Consider the following 25,004-nt stretch of genomic DNA (forward strand, 5'->3'; position numbering starts at 1 on the left):
AGGGTCCTTACAAGGTGTCTCACTGTCTTTCAGCCAAGGAAGACAAATCATGGGTACTAACTCCAGACTCCAACCATCAAACCCCTGGTGTCTGTCAGGATAGTCTGAAGCTGAAAAAATAAAAGAAACTGAGACTCACTCTCCCTCAGAGTTCTGTGACCTGATTACTACCAAGAAAAAAAAAAAGTGCTACAGATATTCAGGAGAGGACATCAGAGCAGGTCCATTAGAGGGCTTAGCCTCTGTGCAGTCCAAATGGCCCATCCTCTGCCTAGTCTTGTCCATCATCATTCCTCCTCCCTGTCTCTCCCTTGCCTGCTTACTCTCAGATTTGATGAAATCACTGGGGGCTTTGACCAGCTCTCCCATGCTGCTCTTTTGCCCGGAACAGTCCAGCTCCACTCACCACCAGAGGAGGTGGAGTCATATGGAGATCACGTGCACATCACCTACCAAACGCCTGACTGACTGCTGATTACATGATTGTGGCCACCACAGCCACGGCTGCCCAGCTCCTCCGTTTCCAGCCACCTCTATCCCATGGCAAGGAGAATGCACTGCAATCCTTCCACTACAGCAGTGTCACCAAAGAGTTCCTGGCCTGCATGCAGAGTTTCTGGGAGCATGAAGGCATCTCTGGGGATGAGTCCAGCACTGATTGGCCTTCCTGCTTTATCCACTACCCCAGTCATACCTTCCCCAGTGGCACAGGAGTCATCCTCGCCTCCTTTACCATGGACGACAACTCCTCTTTCTTTGCCCAGGCAGCCGATGTTGTCTTGGATGGCCTGGCCACAGTCCATGACCTCTCCAAGGAGGAGCTGCGGGCCCTGTGCCCCTATTCCATGATCAAGCACTGGAGCCAGGACTCCTACTCCATGGGTGGTTTTGCCCTCCCTACCAGTATGTGGACTATGCCCAGGAACTTGGATGGGTCCACTTTGCTGGTGAGCACACAAACCTGCCAGATGGCTGAACTGACACATCCATCAAATCAGGGCTCAAGACAGCACAGAACATACAAGAGGCTATGGGCCTGGTTTTGACAAAGGGCCCCAGAGATCCAAAAGAACCCCACCCCAAAATGGAGCTACAGCTACGCCTGAAACAATATTGTAGATCAGCTATACTTTAATTTTAAAAAATGGAGCTATAGCCAACTTCTTGACATCAGAAATTAGAGTAATTCTGGTCCTGATGGCCACCCAAGAATAGTATCAAAATCCACTCTTTCATTTTATCTCCACATTTTCCAAAGGTGTCAACCAAGAGGTGCCATATAAGGCCAAGGAACAGAATCCCTATAATAGTTGGCCACCCATGATCTTGGATTTATTGGCAATGTCTCAACAACAGCAACATATGATATAGTAGTGATTAAAACAGTAAAGCATTCATTAAGTTTAAGGCTATCACTAAGTATTTTATCTGCATTCTGACTGGCATCTGAGTAAGTATAGAAGTGACTGCTGAGAGTTAGGCCTTTGATTTCCAAGGGCCTCATCTGGGGTCCTGGCTCTTCTATCACTCCTTTGATCTGCGTCTACTCCTACCTACCCTCCCATGTCTACTCCTCCCTCTCCCATGACTGTTAATTTTAAGGGAAGCTGAAAACTTGGATGGAGACGACTTTGTCACCAGCAACATGCTCAATGCTTTTGCATATTATTAAAGCAACCCCCAATGCACATGTTCTAATAGTACTCCGTGTCATAGATGAGGAAAATTGAATCTCCAAGAGGTTAAATAACTTACCTGAGGTCACAAATGCTGGTCCAGAGGGTTCAAAACCTAAGTCAACTAATTCCAAATCTTGCTACTTTTCCACTGAGTGGCTCAGTCTTATTCTTTTGTTGTATTCCTAAAACAATGATTCCCAGTGTTGACCTTCAGCAATAAATATGCTGAATGTCTGAGTGACAGAAGCTCTCAGGATGCATGGCATCAAAGCTGCATAGTCTGCCCTCCATCCTTTTCCTATCCCCCTGAATCTTCTGTGTCCAGCAGCCCTGGGCGGGTGAGGAGGCAGATGAAGGAAAGTGAAAGTGAAGTCACTCAGTTGCGTCCGACTCTTGGCGATATCAAGAGCCTGTAGCCTACCAGGCTCCTCCAGTCCATGGGATTTTCCGGGCAAGTATACTGGAGTGGGTTGCCATTTTCTCCTCCAGTGGATCTTCCCAACCCAGGGATCAAACCTGGGTCTCCTGCATTGCAGGCAGACGCTTTTACCATCTGAGCCAGCATAGATGGAGTCAATACTGATAAGAGCTTTCAGGCAGATAGATGCATGAGTTTAACGAGGCCCATCATTTGGCAGTGATCTGGCCTGAATTAGGTCTCTAAAGGACTTCTTGGGGGTATAAATAATCACCCACAGGACCATAGGAAGGAGCCAGTTGACTATGAGGTGAAAGGACAGTTCATCACAGAAAAAAACAAAAAACAAACAAAAAAAAAACCAGCCTTCAAAAACCAGCTGAGAGAGTGTCATTCTCTTCAGAGTCTGAGGCTTGGAAAAAAAAATAACAAGGTGCCCAAGAACCCTCCTCTAGCTGGGACGGTCTAGGATCTTATCCTCCTTGTGGGCTAGGAAGTTAGCTTGCCACAGTTTCATGGATGCGGGCAGAAGACACGAGACTCATGGGTCAGAGACAAAGGATTTTATTCCTCATGCACAGCAAGTAGCGCAAGAACCCCAAGCCCTCAAATCCCAACGAGGGCAACACAGAGGGACCCAGGTAGACACCATGCACGTATGTAGTGGGCTGCCTTGAAGCTGAGGAACATTGAACTCAGAAAAGTTACCAATTGCAGTAAGCTAACCTGCTCTTTACTTGGGGAAAGGGGGAGATGGTAGGAGGAGGGGTGGAGACATTATCTCATCCCTCAGCATTGCTCACTAAAACGACTCTGAGAAACTGCCCAAGCAAAGAGCAGTCAGGGCCTTGTATTTTAAGCATATCCAACAGGAATGTGCAGAGACACTCAGGCCTCATTGGTGACTGCCTCTCCCAACATTGACTAACCCATACCTCCAGCCACTTCCTGACATACTGTAGTTTCTATTTCCTTCCTCATGTTCAGTCCAGCTCCCACAGGTGCTCGCACCCCCAGTCTCACTGAGTCCCCACTCTTATCTCACTGCACACACGAAGTTCACAGGGATTAAACAACCTCTCTGATAGTAGCTCTGAAATCTGGTGAATTAGACTCAAATCCTTCCCTCAGTGAATTTGGAGATGAGTTTAAAGGGGCTTCCCTGTGGTTCAGATGGTAAAGAATCTGCCTGCAGTGCAGGAGACCTGGGTTTGATCTCTAGATTGGAAAGATCCCCTGGAGGAGGGAATGGCAAGTTTAGGCATTATCTTATTCCAAAAGGCTGCTATAGCGAAAATACCACAGACTGGGTGACTTATAAACAGAAGAAATTTATTTCTTACAATTTGTGAGTCTAGAAAGTCCAAGATTAAGTTGCCAGCAGATTCAGGAGATTTGGGCCCACCTGCTAAGGGCCCAATTTCTTACAGAGTGGTAGGGGCAAGGGAGCTCTCTGGAGTATCTCTGATAAGGGAACTAATGACATTCGCAAGGGCTCAACCCTTATGATCAAATCACCTCCCAAAGTGTCCCCTCTGAATACCACTATATTGGGATTAGGTTTCAACATAAGAATTTTGGGGGCAACAAAAATGTTCAGTCCATAGCAGGGACTACATGTTTAAATAAGTGTGATAACTGACAGATGATGGTGTTTGTAAGGCATAATGCCAGAAGTGGGCTTCCTCCTGACTGAGGGCTGATGTCACCCATTAGGCAGAGAGCAAGTAATGTTTTTAAGTAATTATAGATTCGTAGGAAGTTGCAAAGACAGTACAGACAGGTCCTTGCGTACCTTTCATCCAATGTTCACCAATGGTTGCATTTAACATAATTGTATATAATACCAGTATCAGAACATGACATTAATACAATGCGTGTTTGTAGTTTTATCGCATGGGCATTTTCTTTTTTATTTGCTTTTTAATTGGAGGATAATTGCTTTAAAATGTTATATTGGTTTCTGACATACATCAACATGAATCAGCCATAGGTATACACATGTCCCATCCCCCTTGAACCTCCATCCTGTCTCCAACCTCATCCCACCCTTTTAGGTTGTCACAGAGCACCAGGCTGAAATCCCTGCACTGTACAACAACTTCCCATTAGCTATCTATTTCACACATGGTAATGTATTTATTTCAATTCTACTCTCAATTTGTCCCACCCGCTCCTGCTCTCCCTGTGTCTACAAATCTGTTCTGTACATTGGAGTCTCTACTCCTGTCCTGCAAATAGTTTCATCAGTACCATTTTTTCTAGAGTCCATACCTATGTGCTGAAGGTGAGGGTGAAGTCGCTCAGTCGTGTCCGACTCTTTGCAACCCCGTGAACTGTAACCTACTAGACTTCTCCGTCCACGGGATTCTCCAGGCAAGAATACTGGAGTGGATTGCGATTTCCTTTTCCAGGGGATCTTCCTGACCCAGGGATCGAACCCAGGTCTCCCGCATTGGAGGCAGACGCATTAACCTCTGAGCCACCAGGGAAGCCCTAGCTATTGTAAATAGTGCTACAATGAATATTGGAGTACATGTGTATTTTTCAATTATGTTTTTCTCAGGTTATATGCCCAGTAGTGGGATGGCTGGGTCATCTGGTAGTTTTATTTCTAATTTTTAAAGAAATATCCATACTCTTCTCCATAATGGCTATTACTTTATATCCCACTAACAGTACAAGAGGGTTCCCTTCTCTCCACAGCCTCTCCAGCATTTATTCTTTGTAGGTTTTTTAAATTTTAATTTTTTAAATTATGAGAGTATGATAACACATTTACAAGAGACTTGAAAAATACAGAACAAAGTTACATATAGCTCTGTTATATATTAACATTATTTTTAAGTAGATAAATTAAGGTTTTTAGTTGGAGTTTCAATATCAAACTCTCAAAAATTAATAGAATGAACAGACAGAAAATAGTAGAAGGACATAGTGGACCTGAAAAGCACTATTAACCAATTCAGTATAATTAAGATTTATACAATTTTCACACAACAGCAGGGTATGAATTTTATTCAAGTTCCCATAGGCTATAACCAGGAGACACTGGAACATATCCAGGGACATAAAACAAGATGAAAAAATGTCATGGTCTAAAGGTATTAAAATCATACAGAATCTGTTCTATCACTGTAGAACTATGTTAGAATATAATATCAAAAGATATTTGAAAATAACCCACTTATTTTTCAACTGTAATCTGACAGTTACCAAGAGAAATCTTTTACTTAGCCATCAAAAGCCTCAAGAAGATTAAAAAACTGAAATAACAAGAGGAGATTGAAGAGAAGAAAGCATTTAAGTGAAAAGCTAATGTCAAAATGAAAAATTAATATCAAAACTAATTTAAAAACTCCATGTATTTGGAAGTTCAATGTCCACTTTTAAATGATGGGTGTATCTAAGAAAGCATAATAAGAAACATTAGAAAATATTTGTAAAAATAAAAATGAAAAGAGAATTTATCAGAATTTGTTGCGTGCAGCTAAAGCTGCTCATGTCAACCAAATACAGTGTGGAATCTTGAATATGATAAAACAAATCATGGACACTAGCAAAATATTTTGTGAAATTTGAACAAAACCTATACTGTGTGTGCTAAATTGCCTCAGTTGTGTCCAACTGTTTTTGACTCTGTGGGTTTCCATTTCCTTGTTCAGGGCATCTTCCTGACCCAGGGATCAAACCCACATCTCTTATGTGTTCTGCATTAGGGAAGCAGGTTCTTAACCACTAGTACCACCTGGGAAACCAAAAAGAGACTGGATAAAAGTAAAAGATAATCATACAGTTCAGTTGCTTTTAAACATGGCTGCTCATTAGAATCACATCTGGAGGTCTGGAGGAAAAAAAAAATACCAGGGCATTTGTTTTTTTCAAAAATATCCAAGGTAATTCTAATCTGCATCTGGATTTTAAAAACTGATTACAAATTTTTCTATTAAATGGTAGTTTCAGCGATATGCCGCTGCTGCTAAGTCACTTCAGTCGTGTCCGACTCTGTGTGACCCCATAGACGGCAGCCCACCAGGCTCCACTGTCCCTGGGATTCTCCAGGCAAGAACACTGGAGTGGGTTGCCATTTCCTTCTCCAAGTTTCAGCAATACAGAATTCTATTATTTTCTGTTGACCAGTCATGATACAATGGTATTAAAACAAAGATACATAATCACAACAGTAAGAGATGTTTATCAGCTATCACAATTAATAGTAGTCAAAAAATAAAAGATAATTATAATTGCAAGCCATAATGGAAATATGATTAACTTAACAGGGCTTTCCAGGTGGTGCTAGAGGTAAAGAACCTGTCTGCCAATGCAGGTGACTTAAGAGATGCAGATTTGATCCCTCTGTTAGGAAGATTACCCTGGAGAAGGAAATGGCAACCCACTCCAGAATTATTGCCTCAGAAATCCCAAGGACAGAGGAGCCTGGCAGGCTATGGTCCATAGGGTCACAAAAAGTTAGGTCAGAGATTCAGGTCACAAAGAGTCAGACATGACTGAAGTGACTAAGCATGCATAAAATAATTATTTACAACTTGGGGGGTTAAATAGGGGATAGGAATGCAAAAGTAGGAAGTCGAGAGATGCCTGGAGCAACAGGCAAGGTTGGCCTTAGGGTACAAAGTGAAGGAGGACAAAGGCTAAAGAGACTTTTTGTCAAGAGAACACACTGGTCAAAACAAACACCCTCTTCCAACAACACAAGAGACAACGCTACACATGGACATCACCAGATGGCCAATACCGAAATCAGATTGATTGATTATATTACTTGCAGCTGAAGACGGAGGAATTCTATAAAGTCAGTAAAAACAAGACCTGGAGCTGTGACTCAGATAATGAGCTCCTTACTGCAAAATTCAGACTTATATTGAAGAAAGTAGGGAAAATCACTAGGCCATTCAGGCATGATCTAAATCAAATCCCTTAATGATTATACAGTGGAAGTGACAAATAGATACAAGAGATTAGATCTAATAGAGTGTCTGAAGAACTATGAGCAGAGGTTCATAACACTGTACAGGAGGTGGTGACCAAAACCATCTCAAAGGAAAAGAAATGCAAGAAAGCAAAATGGTTTTCTGAAGAAGACTTACAAATAACTGAGAAAAGAATAGTGAAAAGCAAAGGAGAAAGGGAAAGATATACACAACAAAATTCAGAGTTCCAGAGAATAGCAAGGAGAGATAAGAAAGCCTTCTTAAGTGAACAATGCAAAGAAATAGAGGAAAACAATAGAATGGGAAAGACTAGAGATCAATGGCACCCCACTCTAGTACTCTTGCCTGGAAAATCCTATGGATGGAGGAGCCTGGTAGGCTGCAGTCCATGGGGTCACTAAGAGTCAGACAAGACTGAAGTGACTTAGCAGCAGCAGAGATCTCTTCAAGAAAATTAGAAATATGAGGGAATATTCATGCAAAAATGGGCACAATAAAGGACAGAAATGATAAGGACCTACCAGAAGCAGAAGAGATTAAGAAGAGATGGCGAGAATACACAAAGGTACCATACAAAAAAGGTCCTAATGACTCAGCTAACCACGATGGTGTGGTCACTCACATATAGCCAGATATCCTAGAATGTGAAGTCAAGTGGGCCTTAGGAAGCATTACTATGAGCAAAACTAGTGGAGGTAATGGAATTCAAGCTGAGCTATTTCAAATCTTAAAAGATGATGCTGTGAAAGTGCTGCACTCAATATGCCGGCAAATTTGGGAAACTCGGCAGTGCCCACAGGACTGGAAAAAGTCAATTTTCATCCAATCCCAAAGAAGGGCAATGTCAAAGAATGTTCAAACTACCATACAGTTGGGCTCATCTCACATGCTAGCAAGGTAATGCTCAAAATCCTTCAAGCTAGGCTTCAACAGTACATGAACCATGAACTTCTAGATGTTCAATCTGGATTTAGAAAGGGCAGAGGAAACAGAGATCAAATTTCCAATATCCATTGAATCATAGAAAAAGCAAGAGTTCCAGAAAAACATCTATTTCTTCTTCATTGACTACGCTAAAGCTTTTGACTGTGTAGATCACAACAAACTGTGGAAAATACTTAAAGAGATGGAAATACCAGACTGCTTTACCTGGTTCCTGAGAAATCTGTATGCAGGTCAAGGAGCAACAGTTAGAATTGGATATGGAACAATGGACTCATTCAAAATTGGGAAAGGAGTATGTCAAGGCTGTATATTGTCACCATGCTTATTTAACTTATATGCAGATCACATCATGGAAAATGCCAGGCAGGATGAATCACAAGTTGAAATCAAGATGGCTGGGACCTGGTGTGATTCTATCCTGCATGACTGCTTGTTCGAACAGTAGTCATTTAATTCCATCCAGCTTCTCTCCCACTTAAATGAGTGTCGCCAACCCATGGAGGATTCAGTGGAGATGGACATGAGCACCCTGAGGCCCCAGACTATCTTTTCAATTGTGAACTAAAGGCTGACAGAGATCATCACTTCAAGGTGGATAATGATGAAAATGAGCACCAGTTATCTTTAAGAATGGTCAGTTTAGGGGCTGGAGCAAAGGATGAATTATGCATTGTTGAAGCAGAGGCAATGAATTATGAAGGCAGTCCAATTAAAGCAACACTGGCGACTTTGAAAACGTCTATATAGCCAAGTTTCCCTTGGGGGCTTTGAAATTATACCGCCTGTGGTCTTACAGTTGAAGTGTGGTTCAGGGACTGTGCATATCAGTGGACAGCTGGTGCTGACCAGGACTGACCAGGACTTAGTAGCTGTGGAGGAAGATGCACAGTCAGAAGATGAAGAGAAGGAGGATGTGAAACGCCTAAGTATATCTGGAAAGTGTTCTGTGGTAGCAAGATTCCCCAGAAAAAAGTAAAGCTTGCTGCTGATGAAGATGAAGAAGATGATGATGATGACAATTTTGATGAGGAAGATGAAGAAAAAGCTCCAGTAAAGAAATCTGTATGAGATACTCGAGCCAAAAATGCACAAAAGTTGAACCAGAATGGAAAAGACTCAAAACTGTCAACACCAAGATCAAAAGGTCAAGAATCCTTCAAAAAAACAGGAAAAAGCACCTAAAACACTGCATGGACCCAGCTCTGCAGAAGACATTAGAGCAAAAATGCAAGGAAATATAGAAAGAGGTGGTTCCCTTCCCAAAGTCGAAGCCAAGTTTATCAGTTATGCGAAGAATTGTTTCCAGATGACTGACCAGGAGGCTAGTCAAGATCTCTGGCAGTAGAAGAAGTCTCTTTAAGAAAATAGTTTAAACAGTTTGTTAAAATTTTTCCATCTTATTTCATTTCTGTAACAGTTGATATCTGGCTGTCCTTTTTATAACGCAGAATGAGAACTTTTCCTATCATGTCTGATAAATGTTGTCCAAGTTCCATTGCCAAGAATGTGTTGTCCAAAATGCCTGTTTAGTTTTTAAAGATGGAATTCCACCCTTTGCTTGGTTTTAAGTATGTATGGAATGTTATGATAGGATTAGTAGTAGTGGTGGTCAGACAGATGAAATGGTGGGGAGACAAAAATCTACATGTGAAATAAACTCAGTATTTTGATTTAAAAAAAAGATTGCTGGGAGAATATCAACAACCTCAGAAATGCAGATGATACCACCCTAATGGCAGAAAGTGAAGAGGAACTAAAGAGCCTCTTGATGAAGGTGAAAAAAGAGAGTGAAAAAGCTGGCTTAAAACTCAGCATTCAAAAAACTAATGTCATGGCTTCCGGTCCCATCACTTCATGATAATGGGGAAAAAATGCAAACAGTGACAGACTTTATTTTCTTAGGGTTCAAAATCACTGTGGATGGTGACTGCAGCCAAGAAATTAAAAGATACTTGCTCCTTGGAAGAACTAGACAGCATATGAAACAGCAGAGATATCACTTTACCGACAAAGGTCCATATAATCAGAGCTATGGTTTCTCTAGTAGTAATGTACAAATGTGAGAGTTGTACCATAACTCTGGTGCTGGAGAAGACTCTTCAGAGTCCCTTGGACTGCAAGAAGATCAAACCAGTCAATCCTAAAGGAAATCAACCCTGAATATTTGTTGGAAATATTGATACTGAAGTATTTTCTATTCCTCCAATATTTAGCTGACACGACTTAGCGATTCGACCACAACAGTCTTATGGAAGGTTTCCTGTGGATGCCAGGGCTGCGTAACCTCAGGCTAAACAACTAACAGAGAGGAAGAGTGCAGCTCCACCTATCAGTAGATAATCGGATTAAAGTTTTACTGAGCAGGACTCTGCCTACCAGAACAAGTTTCAGTTTTTCCCAGCACCAGAACTGATGCTGAAGCTGAAGCTCCAATACTTTGGCCACCTGATACAAAGAGCCAACTCATTAGAAAAGACCCTGTCACTGGAAAAGATTGAAGGCAGGAGGAGAAGGGCGTGACAGAAGATGAGATGGTTGGATGGCATCACCGACTCAATGGACATGAGTTTGAGCAAACTATGGGAGATGGTCGGAGAAGGCAATGGCACTCCACTCCAGTACTCTTGCCTGGAAAATCCCATGGACAGAGGAGCCTGGTGGGCTGAAGTCCATGGGGTCGCTGAGGGTTGGACATGACTGGGCGACTTCACTTTCACTTTTCACTTTCATGCATTGGAGAAGGAAATGGCAACCCACTCCAGTGTTCTTGCCTGGAGAATCCCAAGGACGAGGGAGCCTGGTAGGCTGCCGTGTATGGGGTCGCACAGAGTTGGACACGACTGAAGTGACTTAGCAGTAGCAGTAGCAGTATGGGAGATGGTGCAGGACAGGGAAGCCTGGCCTGCTGCAGTCCATGTAGTCACAGAGTCAGACTCAACTGAGCAACTAAACAACAGCAGTCCCTCTCATCAGCCTCATCCACCAGAGAGCAGACAGAAGAGGCAAGAAGAACTCCAGTCCCGCAGCCTCCAGAATGAAAACCACAACCACAGAAAGTTAATAGAAATGAAAGTGCAGAGGACTATCTCCCAGATGAAAGAACAGCATAAAATCCCAGAAAAGTAACTAAATGAAGTGGAGATAGGCAATCTTTCAGAAAAAGAATTCAAAATAATAGGGCAGATGACCCAGGATCTTGGGGGGAAAAATGGAGAAGGTGCCATAAATGTTTATCAAAGACCTAGAAGAAGTAAAGAATAAACAGAGATGAACAATACACTAGAAGGATTCAATAGCACAATAACTGAGGCAGGAGAATAGACAAGTAACCTAGAAGGTAGTATGGTGGAAATCACTGCTGCAAAACAAAATATAGAAAAAAAGAATGAAAAAAAAATTGTACTCTAGGACAACATTAAAGGCTCCAATATTCACATTACAAAGGTTCCAGAAGGAGAAGAGAGAAAGGTCTTGAGAAAATATTTGAAAATAGCTGAAGATTTCCCTACCATGGGAAAAGAAATAGTCAACGAAGTCCAGGAAGTGCAGAGTCCCAGGCAGGATAAACCCACACACACATTGAGACACCCAGTTATCAAACTGACAAAAATTAAAGACGAAGATAAAATGTTAAAAGCAACAAGGGAAACACAATAAATAACATACAAGGGAATTCCCATAAGATTATCTATTTGTAAATTTTTTGATGATAGCCATTCTGATCAGTGGGAGGCAGTACTTCATTGCAGTTTTGATTTGCATTCCTCTAATAATTAGCTATGTTGGTCATTTTTGCATGTGTTTATGGATGTCTTCTTTGGACAAATGTCTATTAAGGCCTTCTGCCCATTTTTTGTTTGGGTTGTTTGTTTTTCTCATGTTGAGCTGCATGAACTGCTTATATATTTTGGAGATTAATCCTTTGTCAGTTGCTCATTCACAATTATTTCCTCCCATTCTGAGGGTTCTTTTCATCTTGTTTATGGTTTCCTTGGCTATCTAAAAGCTTTTGAGTTTAGTTACCTACCGTTTATTCTCATTACTCTAGAAGGTGGGTCATAGAGGATCTTGCTGTGACTTATGTTAAAATGAGTTCTGCCTATGCTTTCCTCTAAGAGTGGTATAGTATCCTTGTGTGCTCAGTTGCTTCAGTCGTATCTAACTCTCTGTGACTTTATGGACTGCACCCCACCAAGCTCCTCTGTTTGTGAGATTCTCCAGGCAAGAATACTGGAGTGAGTTGCCATGCCCTTCTCCAGGGAATCTTCCCAACCCAGGGATCAAACCCACACCTCCTGCGTCCTCTGAACTGCAGGCAGATTCTTTACTCACTGAGCCACCTGGGAAGCCATTTAGGTCTTTAATCAATTTTGAGTTTATCTTTGTGTGGTGTTAGGGAGTATTCTCATTTCATTCTTTTTCATGTAGCTGTCCAGTTTTCCTAGCACCCCTTCTTGAAGAGGTTGTCTTTTCTCCATTTTATATTCTTGCCTCCTTTGCCAAAGATAAGGTGCTCATAGGTGTGTAGGTTTATCTCTGGGCTTTCTGTCTTGTTCCATTGGTTTATATTTCTGTTTTTTTGTTAGTACCATACACTGTCTTGGGAGAAGGCAATGGCAACCCACTCTAGTACTCTTGCCTGGAAAATCCCACGGAGGAGCCTGGTAGGCTTCAGTCCATGGGGTCGCGAAGAGTCGGACACGACTGAATGACTTCACTTTCACTTTTCACTTTCATGCATTGGAGAAGGAAATGGCAACCCATTCCAGTGTTCTTCCCTGGAGAATCCCAGGGACGAGGAAGCCTGGTGGGCTGCCGTCTATGGGGTCGCACAGAGTTGGACACGACCGAAGCGACTTAGAAGCAGCAGCAGCAGCAGCAGCATACTGTCTTGATGACTGTAGTTTTGTGAAAATGAAAGTCGCTCAGTCCTGTCTGACTCTTTGCGACCCCATGGACTGTAGTCCATGGAATTCTCCAGGCTAGATACTGGAATGTGAACCCAGGTCTCCCGCATTGCAGGTGGATTTTTAACCAGCTGAGCCACAAGGGAAGCCCTTGTGGTAATTTTATAGTACAGTCTGAAATAAGGAAGGTTGATTCCTCCAGCTTCATTCTTCTTTCTTAAGATTGCTTTGGCTATTCTGGGGTCTTTTATGTTACCATACGAATTGTGACCTTTTTTGTTCTAGTTCTGTGAAAAAATGGCACTGACAATTTGATGAGGATTGCCTTAAATCTGTAGATTGCTTTGTAATATTGTCATATTCACGATATTGGTTCTTCCGATCCAAGAGCATGATATATCTTCCATCTGTTAATGTTGTCTTTTATTTTTTTTTCATCAGTGTCTTATAGTTTTCTGTATACATCTCTTTTGTCTCCTTCAGTTCAGTTCAGTTCAGTTGCTCAGTCATGCCCAGCTCTTTGCGACCCCATGAACTGCAGCACACCAGGCCTCCCTGTCCATCACCAACTCCTGGAGTCCACCCAAACCCAGGTCCATTGAGTCACCTTAGGTAGGTTTATTCCTAGGTATTTTATTATTTCACATGTGCATATTCTTCTAACTACAACCACAACAAGATACAGAACTATTTCACCAACATAAAGATTTCCCTCTTGCTATGCCTCTTTAGTCACTTCTGCCCCACTCCCTACCTCCCAACATCTCCAAGTCCTATCAATCAGTGATCTGTTTTCTATCACTATAATTTTCATTCACTATAATTTTTATGCGAATGAAATCATGAAGTATGTGACCTTTTGATAATGACGTTTTCACTCAACGTAACTCCCTGAGGTATATCCAAGTTATATCCTGCATCAGTAGCTCATTTATTTTTAGTGCTGAGTAGCAACCTATGGCTTCGTGGTACTACCATCTGTTTAACCATTCACCTGTTGAAGGGCATTTCAGTTGCTTCCTGTTTTTTTTGGCTGTTATAAATAAGACTGCTTTGAACATTTGTGTACAGGTTTTTGTGTAAATATCAGTTTTCATTGCTCTGGGATAAATGCCTAAGAATGTAATTGTTGGGTCATATAGTAACTGCATGTTTGGTTCTGTAAAAAAAAAAAAAAATTACTAGACTCTTTCTTAAATGGCTGTAGCATTTACATTCCGGCTAGCCATGAACACGTGATCTCGTTTCTCGTCATCCTCACTAGCATTTGCTGTTATCACTGCCTTTTATTTTAGCTATTCTGAAAAGCTTGTGGTGATATATCACCATGATTTTAATTTGCACTTCAACAACACTGAATGTCTTGTCTTCAACAACAATGTCTTGTCATGCCATTGACTCATTTTCTAATTGGATTGTTTCCTTTTTCATCATTGAGTTTTGAGAGTTCTCTTTACATCCTAGATACGAGCCCTTTGTCAGAGATGTGGATTGCAAATATTTTTTTTCTGTTTGTAGCTTGTCTCTACATTGTCTTAACAAGGCCTTTTGCAGAATAAGTTTTTAATTTTGATGAGGTCCAATTTAATATTTTCCTACATGTCATTTTTAAGAACTTTTCACTAAGCACTAGGTCTTAAAGGTTTTCTCTTATGTTTTCTTATAAAGTTTTATAGTTTTAAGTGTTACATTTAAATCTATGACTCATTTAAAATTGATTTTTGTGTAACATGTGAGCAATTTTTCAAATAAATTGTATTATTCCTCTACTAATAAATTGTATATACTCCTGGTAGAAAAATCAGCAAATGTCTGACATTAGGACAAAGAAAATTTAAATTCATAATCCTACCACTTATAGAAAATCAGTTACATTTAGTATATGTCTTCCCAGCTTTTTTTAATTCTTTACACACATACACACACACACATATATAACATAAATATATATACTTAGGTTCCTTCCAATTTCTTTTAAAGATGAGGGAAAATTTCAAAATGAAACTTAAAGGTTAGATGAAATTTCATTCTCTTTCTTATTTGTCCTTTGATTGGCTAGCTTTACAGATGAGAAAACTAAAGCTTAGAGAGAATAGACAGCTTGCCTTCTGAAAAGTCCAGTCAGGACTTGCACTCAGCTCAACCTGACCATCAGTCATCATTTGCTATGCTATACTTCACACAAGGCTGAATTACCAAAAAAGAAAGAAAGAAGGAAAGAAAGAAAGAAAAAGCCAACAGCTAAGAAAGAGAAAAGCAGAGGCAAAATTATTTGTTCAAGGTAGTTTGGTGAGCCAAGCTGTAATTAATATGGAGGTAGGCTATATCCTAACAGCCTGGCCTGGAGGTCTAGAAAAGACACCCAGGGAGACATTAATACTTTCAAAAACAACAAATTAAGCATAGAGGGTCAAAATATTATACAAATACTAAGAAGATAGAACTTAAATGTGGCTAAGAGTTTTTATTATTAAAATAGATTATTTTCCACAGGAGTCACAACAGAAAAATGAACAGTGGAAATTTCTAGAATAAAAAAATGTAAAAAACAGCTATAAAAGATGTTTTGGGAACAATTAGGGGAAATTCAAATGTGGACTGGCATCTGATGACAAGTTAATGTTGATTTTTCTCAGGTGTGACATGGAGTAGTGTAATAATGTATGTAACTTTCAAACGGGTGGGAGACTGAGCAAGCTCTGATTACGTCTAGAGAGAAAGAGAAAATGTGGCAAAATATTAACCTATGTCGTATGCAGGTAGAAAGAACACCGGTGTGCGTTGTGTCATTATTTTACTTATTTCAGCTTACTTTCAAAATAAAAGGTACGTGTGGGGGTGGGAAGAATTTCCTGACTCCTTTTTATAGTGAAACTTGCCTGAGTCATCGTGAGCAGTGAGCCCCTTCTAGGTGACATCGGTCATTTTAATCATTTTGAGTATTCGGGGAGATTTTTTTTTTTAACCCTGGGCATTGGAAGACTCGGCACTTGTGGCAGCACCAGAGTTTTCTTTTGGGATCATTTAGTGCTGTCTGCCCCGTTCTTCCTTTCTTAATTAAGGTATCGTAGGTATAGGACAGTGATTCACAGACAGCTGGCACTCGTTAACCAGAATAATCCTCACCTCTGGTAATTACGTTCTCCTAAACAGAAAGGTAGCCAATATTGTATTTTTGGTGTCAAGTTGAAAGAAAAAAAAGTCGTTTTCCCTGACCGGGAATCGAACCCGGGCCGCGGCGGTGAGAGCGCCGAATCCTAACCACTAGACCACCAGGGAACACATAAGAGAGCCCTCTACAGTAAGCTAGACAAACTAAAAAATGTGACGTAAACTGGGTTGCTGAATGCGGTTGTTTGAACCTCCGGTATTTAAACAGCCTCCCTCTTCCACCTGACCGGTCTCTCGGCCGCTGCAAAGCCGAAGAAAACAGATAATGGTGAACCGAAGCAACGTAAAGTCTGAATATGGCCGCCGTCTCAGAAACAAAACAAAACAAAACCACCGGCCGTAAGGGGAAATGTTCTTGGATACGTTCGCGAAAGGTTGCAAAAACGCGCCTGTCAGAAGTGGGATTCGAACCCACGCCTCCATTCGGAGACCAGAATGCCCTTGGGGAAGGTAGACACCTTGAGTCTGGCGCCTTAGACCACTCGGCCATCCTGACACGCTGGGAGGGAAGCATTCCTGAACGGCCTGCTTTCTGCGACAGCCTGATGCGTTGCTCTGCTTTACTGGGCAGGCTGTCGGCGGATCCACCAGGTCAGGGCGGAGGAGAACCTTGCGCTGGGCGCCTGCGGCTGGCTGCGGAGGAGCTTTTGGAGAATGCCGGGTTTGCAGTTCCTGCCGACTGCCTAGCCCCTCCGGTTGGCAGGAAAATCGAGTCAAGAAGCAAGGACACGCCAGTCCATGTCTGACGTAGGGTGCAGCTTGCTTGGGGCAGGTGCATGGGGATGACCCAGAGAGATGTTGTGGGGAGGGAGGTGGGAGGGGGGTTCATGTTTGGGAACGCATGTAAGAATTTAAGATTTTAAAATTAAAAAAAAAAATAAATAAAAAATAAAAAAAAATAACAAAAAAAAAAAAAAAGAAGCAAGGACAATCCCGCTAAGAAACCAAAGGGTTTAGTGACCTTCCGACCCAGCAAAGGAAGGAAACTATAGTAGCAAAAGCAGAAAGAAAGTGCCAGGTTTCTGCCCACGGGGCGACCGCCACTGCCAGATCCCGGGCTCCCGCCGCACATGCCTGGCTCTAGCTGGGGAAAACTGGCTAGTTGAGTGAATACAAGGAAAGCATATGGAAATAGCTTGCCACAGAAAAAGCAACAGTGATTGCTGTTGTTGTTTCAAAATTATTCGGGCTTTCTGCCTTATTGTCTTTGGCATACCCATCCTTTTAAGATCCACACCTCCTCCTCTACCAAGTCACCCAGTCCTGGCTAGAGATAATGGGGGGCTATCAGTGTTACAGAAAAACATTGCTCATTTATGACACCCCTTAAAGCACTGTAAGGAAGACTTTATTAAATGGGTGGTGTGGGGGGTGGGAATCAAGATATGTATGGTTACTACTGCACCAGGGTCTTGCAGTGGGAGAGGTGAAATTGGATTTAATTCTGAGGACAACAAGCGAGACTGGAAATTTATAGCCAGAGAGCGGTAGGGTGCATTCAGTGGATGAAAAATTACTAAGGGCACGGGGCGGGAAGGATTCTGTCCGAAAGGATATCTAACTGGGTTCTTGCTGAAGGTAGACCAGGGTATTAGATATCGCCCGATAGAGGACCAGGAACCCCATTATATATTGAGTGATAAAAATCAAGGATGGGGCATTCTGGTTAAACATACTTAGCAGGATTTTTGCTAAAACTGAACGTTATAGAGACAAACATGAAATTCCAAAGCCGGACCTAGTTGGAAAAGATTTCAGGGGTGGGGGCAGATTTAACAAGAGTGCAAAGATAGCAAGTGTGCTTTAGCATCAGCTGGAAAGTCCCACTTCTTGTGCTCCAGAGTACATACCATTCAATCACTCATTCATTAATTTATTCACTGAGTCCTAATCGATACGTTTTTGTTGTTCAGTCGATTAGTCCTGTCCCACTATTTGTGGCCCTGTGGATTGCAGCACGGCCAGGCTTCCTTCCCTGTCCTTCACTATCTCCTGCAGCTTGCTCGAACTCGTGTACATTGAGTTGGTAATGCCATCCAATCATCTCGTCCTCTGTCGTCCCCTTCTCCTGCCTTCAATATTTCCCAGCATCTGGGTTTTTCTAATCAGTCAGTTCTTTGCATCAGGTCGAAAAGTATTGGAGCTTCAGCTTCAGCATCAGTCCTTCCAATGAATATTCAGGATTGATTTCCTTTAGATTTGATCTCCTTGCAGTCAAGGGGCTCTCAAGAGTCTTCTCCAACATCACAGTTCAAAAGCATGAATTCTGCGCTTAGCTTTCCTTATATTCCAACCTTCACATCCATACATGACTACTGGAAAAACCATAGCTTTGACTAGATGGTCCTTTGTTGGAAATTCATACAGCCGTGAACAAGAGGGAGGTCCCTACCCTGGCAAACTGACTGCTAGTGAAGGGGATAGTCAGCCCAAAGGAACATACAGGCTGTGAGAACAAAAGGAGAGCAGAGCAATGACATGGTGGAGGTCTATTTTTAGACTGTGATTGTCAAGTAAGATCTCACTGCCTTTTTCTAAAAATAATTTTCAAAAAGTAAAACTCATGATTCCCATGCAAATATATGTGATGCACGTATCAAGATTTTACTCAACTCATTAATGAGGGTATGATGTTATAACCAATTCAAAGGAGATTTTGAAGAGATTTTTTTTTTTAATAGTCAGACAAGGGAATTTGAAAAGAGATTGCTAACAGATGTGAGATAGGTTAATTTATCAAGGGTATGATATTTAAGGTGTGCTTTCTACCCTGGGGTTGTTTTTTTCTACCAGAAATAAATCAGGTGCCTCTTTTCACAAATTTTATTTGTATTGTGATACATAAGAATCTTTGGCTTTGCTCCTATACAGAAACCCTTTGCATCACTGTCGATTTTCTACAGGTTAATTTCTACCCATACAGAACTCTAAAATAGTCAATAGAAGCCAGTCAAAGGTGCACATGGACTCAGATAATCCCTAAAATTAGTGCTAGACAATGCCAAGCACTCCACTGTAAGGATACCTTGTGTCCAAGAGAAACAAAGCCGAATAGCAGTGAAAGCTGTAAGAATACATTTTATCCAAGAACTATTGTAGTAGGAGAAAAGAGACCTTATATAATAGAACTTGGCTCAATTCCAAATACAGCAAGGAAAAGTGGAGATTTATAGCTAAGGAGCAGAGTGGGATTGGTGGATGGAAAATGGCTATGAGGAGACATCAAGAGTAGAGAGATTCTTGCTAAACTGACTTAATAATATTTCTGCTAAAGGCAGGCCAGGGTCATCATATATTACCTGGAAGATGGGGAGGGGGATGAGGAATTTGTTTAGCTGTGGGGGATAATCAGATATTAAAGGTAAGGGGATTCTCACTAGTACCCTAGAAGGATTCTTATTAAAATTAGACCATACAAGGCAGAGCATGGAAGCCCAAGATCAAGGTTTAGTTGCAAAGAGGGCTCCGAGGAGAGCCTGACTAAATTCTGGTCAAAGTGGGAAATTTTTGTCACTAATAATCTCTTTTCTATTTCCAAGTTTTAGATAATCTTTTCTTTCACATTGGAGCCTTCACTGAAGGGAGGACATAAGCACTGGGAGAAGGGGAGGGACGTTTTCCACAACCCTGACAATAATATTCTAATTTCTCTGGTGGTCTACTTGGCCTTTAGGAACTTCTGGCCAGTCTGATCTTACCTCACAGTCTCTCATGTGCCCCAGTGAGCTAGCTGAATTTTCCTCAACGTGCTTAATCAGCCTTCTTTCCTTCTAGCTCGCCCAGAAAGTCCTGAGAGCCTGGGGGGTAAGGACCGTGGATGTAGCAGAGAAGAAAACAAAATATTTATCTGTGCTTCAGAAGCTCACATTCCAGCAAAGAAAGATGGAAAGTAAACAAAATAATTATATGTGGGGGAGTAATTAGTACTGTGAAGAAAAATAGAGAAAGAAGGGCAGGGGGAGAGGCAGGTGGTTCGGAAGATCTTTCAGGATGTGGCTTTTGAGTAGACTGTCAGTGAATGACCAGATAGAATATCTGTGGGGAGAGAGAAGAGCAGATGCAAAGTCCAGCAAAGAATACAAAACAGACAGCGTGGCAGGGACTGGGTCCAGCCTGTGTATTGACACTGAGTGAAGAGGAGAGCTGAGGTTGGTAAGATATGGCCTGCATGGAGAGTAGATGGGAGAGCACAAGAATGAAGCAGGGAGAACAGTCGAGAGGCTACTGCAAGCTCCCTTGGACAGACCATGGGGCAGCAGGCCAGATGGTGATAGACAGTCAAATTCTGGATCTATTTTGAAGGTGGAGTCAATAAGATTTGTTGATGCATGAGAAGGAAAGAAGTGGCATGTATTAAGAGGTGTTTGCTGCTGCTGCTGGTAAGTCGCTTCAGTCATGTCCAGACTCTGTGCGACCCCATAGACGGCAGCCCACCAGGCTCATCTGTCCGTGTGATTCTCCAGGCAAGAATGCTGGAGTGGGTTGCCATTAATTGGCCAATAGGAAAGCCAGGGAGGAGGCAGATTGTGGAGAGAGAGTATGATTTTCGATCTTCAAGTTTAAGATGCCTATTAGAGGTGTCAAGTAGCAGATAGATACAAGCATCTGAAGTACTGTGGGAGATATAAAAGTGGAAACTCATTAGCTAATAAACTGTACTTATCTGTATCCCTGCCATAAAACAGGAAATTCCCTGGCAGTCCAGCGGTTAGGACTATGTGCTCCCACTTCGGGGAACATGGGTTGGATCTCCGGACAGGGAACCAAGATACTGCATATGCAAAGGGCAAAAGAAAAAAAAAAGCCATAAAATAGAATGAGCTCACTTGGAAAGTGAGGCCCAAGACTGAGCCCTGGGACATTCCAGTAAGTTGAGAAAGAAGAGGAAGCTGCATAGAAGGCTGAGAAAGAATGGCCAGTGAGAAAGGAAAAGGGAAGAGTGTGGTTTGCAGAAGCCACGTGGAGAAAGAAGGTAGAGGAGAAAAACAGTGATCGGAAGTCCAATGCTGCCAGGGGGAGTAAGCTGAGAACCCAGTGGGTCAGGGTTCTGGTGAAGTTGGAGGAGAGACTGGAGATGGTGACAGGACATACTGATGCCCTTTGGGAGGTGTTCTGCCTTAAAGGGGGGTCAGCAGTATGGAATGCTAGCTGCAGGAGACCACAGAATCAAGGTTTCGATTTATTTGAAAACAGACATCACATGGTGTGTTGTACTGATGGCAATGATCCAGTGTTGTTTCTCTCCTCAGCGTTTCTTTGGACCTCTCTGGCCATGTGGTGAGGTCTACTTCCTGTGGGTTTGGTTTTTTTAAAAAAACTGAAAAGAAATAGAAATAACATAAAATTAACTATTCAAAGTAGCATTTACTACATTCACAATGTTGTACAACCACTCTCTCTGTTTAAGTTCCAAAAGGACACCTTGTACCTGTTAAGCAGTTACTCTGTTTCAGTCAGCTTGGGCTTTAGTCAGTTGTAATAAAACACTGAAGACTGGGTGGAATAATAAAAATTTATGTTCTTATGCTTCTGAAGGCCCACTGTTATGGTCTTATCTAAATCTCATTAGCTCCCAAAGGCCCCATCTTAAAATATCATCACACTGGGGAGTAGGGGTTCAACATGTAAGTCTGGGATTGCACAGTTCAGTCCTCAGCATTCCCTATTCCTCCCTTCATCTAGCCCCTGGCAATCACCAATCTGCTTTATATCTCTGTGAATTTACCTCTTCTGACTATCTCATATAAATGGTATTTATATATGATCATATTCTATATGAGCTTTTATGTAGGGCTTCTTTTACTGAGCACACGCATGAAGGAAGTATGCACCCACATTGAAGCATATATCAGTACTTCATCCCTTTTTATGGCTGAATAATAGTTCATTGTATGGATATATCACAGTTTGTCCATTGACAGACATTTGAGCAATGTTTGCCATTGTGAATGTGTTCCCATAAACGTGGGTGTACGTGTGCTTAAGTACTTATTTTCAACTCTTCGGCTAAATAACTAGGAATAGAATTGCTGAGTCATTGGTAATTCTGTTTGGGTCATTGGAATCTATTTTCCACAGTTGTTGAACAATTTACATTCCCAATGGCCACATATGAGGGTTCCAATTTCTCCTATTTCCCCCTTGCCTTTTTAAAAAAGTATGGCCACTCGGGTGTGAAGTGGTTCTTCCTATGGTTTTGATTTGCATTTCCATAAAGCTTAATATAGGCTTCCCTGGTAACTCAGATGGTAAAGAATCTGTCTGTGATGCAGGAGGCCCTGATTTGATTCCTGGGTTGGGAAGATCTGCTGGAGAAGGGATAGGCTACCCAATCCAATATTTTCAGGCTTCTCTGGTAGCTCAGCTGGTAAAGAATCCACCTGCAGTGTGGGAGACCTGGGTTCAACCCCTGGGTTGGGAAGATCCCCTGGAAAAAAGAAAGGCTATCTACTCTAGCATTCTGGCCTGGAGAATTCCACAGACTGTAGTCAGATTGCAAAGAGGCAGACACCACTGAGTGACTTTCAAAGATTAATATATTTTCATGTGCTTGTGTTTCACTACTATGTCTTCTTTGGAGAAATGTGTATTCTTTTGCCCATTTTAAAAACTGAGTTGTTTGTCTTTTTGTTATTCAGTTGCAAGAGTTCTTTGTATATTCTGTTTATACTAGACCTTTATTATCTATATGACTTGCAAGTTTTTTTTTTTTCATTCTGTAGGTTGTCTTTTCATTTTTTAAAAAAGATTTGTTTATTTTCTGCACATGGGCTTTCTCTAGTTGTGGTGAGCAAGAACTATTCTTCATTGTGGTTCGTGGACTTCTCATTGCTATGGCTTCTCTTATTGCTGAGCACAAGCTCTAGGTACACAGGTTTCAATAGCTGCAGTGTGTGAGGTCCGTAGTTGCAGTTCACAGTCTCCAGAGTGTGGGCTCAGCAGTTGTGGCACCTGGGCCTAGTTGCTACACGGCATAGGATCTTTCCAGACCAAGAATCAAACTAGTGTCCCCTGAATTACAAGGTGGATTCTTAACCACTGTACCACCAGGGAAGCCGTGTCTTTTCATTCTTCATAATGTTCCTGATGCACAATTTTTTTCATTTTGATTATATGTAATTTTTCTGTTCTTTTGTTGCTCATGCTTTTGGTACCCTGAGAATCCACTGCCAAATCTGAGGTCATAAAGATTTATCCCTAGTTTTTTCCTAATAGTTTCATTATTTTATCTCATATTTAGGTTGTTGATCTATTTTAAGTTAATTTTGGTGTGTATGAGGTAGGGGATCCAACTTCATTCTCTGTATGTGGATGTCTAGCTGTATTAATACCATTTGTTTAAGAGACTATTCTTTCCCCATGGTTCAAAATTCATTGACCCTAGGTAGATGGGCTTATTTCTGGTGTCTCAGTTCCGTTCCAGCAGTCTATATGTCTTCCTTTATTCTAGTACCACTCTGCTTTTGATAACCTTTATTATATTTTTATAATAAGTTTTGAAATCAGAGAGTATGAGTCCTTCAATTTTGTTCTTTTTCTTCAAGAGTGTTGAGGCTATTCGAGGGCCCTTATTATTATAGATGCATTTGAGAACTGGCTTTTCTATTTCTGAAAAAAAAAAAAAACAAAACAGAAATTTTGTTACAGATTACATCACTATGGGTGGTTTTGACTCTTAACAATATTGTGTTCCAGGCAATGAATATGGGGTATCATACCATTTATTTAAGCCTTTAATTTGTTTCAGCAATGTTTTATAGTTTTCAATGTAAAAAGTCTTTCACCTTTCTAGTTAAATTTTTATAAAGGTATTTTATTCTTTGGGGGTTATTGTAAATGGTATTGCTGGTATACAGAAATGCAACTGAATATTGTGTGTTTTGATCTTGTATTCTACAATTTTGCCAAACTAAACTTGTTTATTAGCTCTAGTAGTGTGTGTGTGTGTGTGTGTGTGTGTGATTTTTAACATACAGGATCATGTCATATGTAATGACAGCAAGCTTTACTTTTTTCCTTTCCAATTTGGATGCCTTCTATTTCTCTGTCTTGCTTAATTGCTTTGGCAAGAATTTTTAGTGCAATATTGAATAGTAATGGTAAGAATGGACATTTCGTCTTGTTTCTGATTTAACCGGGAAGGTTTTCAGTCTTTCTGCATTGGCCATGTTCTTAGTTGTGGGATTTTCATATATGCCTTTGATCATGTCAAGAAAGTTCCCTCACATTGTTTTTAAATACATAAGACAAAATACATGGGGTTACAAAGGAAACTAATTATGTTGAAATTGTTATAAAAATACTAATATTAATTTGTTCTATAGTAATATGTGTGCTTATTTATTAACACATTAAATAACAAGATACAGAGCATTTTGAGTTAGTGATAAGTATAAATGACATTCTGAAATACCTGCAACTGTAATGTGGTATGAAAGTATCTTTGATTTTTACGCATGACAGTAGGTCCTACTAATACTACTGTGGTTTGCTGTCTCCTTTGTTAATGGAAGGAGAGGCTCAATTTTAGCCAGAGTTTTTGAAGATAGATAGATATATAAATTGTTTCCCTTAAAAACTCATAGGTATCTAAATTCTCTCCACTGGAATCTCAGCTTAAGAATCCCTAAAGTTGTGAGAAAATTGGTGATAGAAAAGATGGACATGGCTTGGATGGAGGTGTAGGGAAGTGGCAAGCTGTTGTGCCCAGGAAAGGGTTGGTCTCATATTTCCATATAAATGCTACAAGGACAATAGCAAAGGCTTCTTGCCAAATGATTAAGTCTGAAGGAAAGGGGACAGGGACATAAGGGTGTGTGCCCAGGGAATGGCTACAATGGTAGAACCTGGACTGGAAGCTGGGCAAAGAGAAGAGGGAGGAGAGAGGTGGAGTGGGTCAGTGACAGGTGTTGGCTGGAGTTCCAGTAGGGTC

The 25,004-nt window shown here is 41.3% G+C and overlaps 1 protein-coding gene, 2 non-coding genes and 1 pseudogene across 3 annotated transcripts; 2 read left to right on the plus strand and 2 right to left on the minus strand.

The window, feature by feature from the left end:
• LOC102191329 (L-amino-acid oxidase-like) lies at positions 468 to 2,021 on the plus strand (the record flags this gene model as incomplete). The annotated part of the gene is made up of 2 exons (XM_005683272.2): positions 468 to 903; positions 2,005 to 2,021. Coding segments are annotated over 2 exons (453 nt in total), but the record flags the coding sequence as incomplete, so codon positions are not given.
• Positions 8,491 to 9,339, plus strand: LOC102180846 (annotated as a pseudogene).
• TRNAE-CUC lies at positions 16,109 to 16,180 on the minus strand. The gene has a single exon. It is a non-coding gene; the product is annotated as a tRNA-Glu (tRNA).
• TRNAL-CAA lies at positions 16,463 to 16,568 on the minus strand. Its single transcript has 2 exons — positions 16,531 to 16,568; positions 16,463 to 16,508 (listed from the first exon to the last, which is right to left on the minus strand). It is a non-coding gene; the product is annotated as a tRNA-Leu (tRNA).

Source organism: Capra hircus, chromosome 7 (genome assembly GCF_001704415.2).
Source record: "Capra hircus breed San Clemente chromosome 7, ASM170441v1, whole genome shotgun sequence".
Classification (NCBI taxonomy): Eukaryota; Metazoa; Chordata; class Mammalia; order Artiodactyla; family Bovidae; genus Capra; species Capra hircus.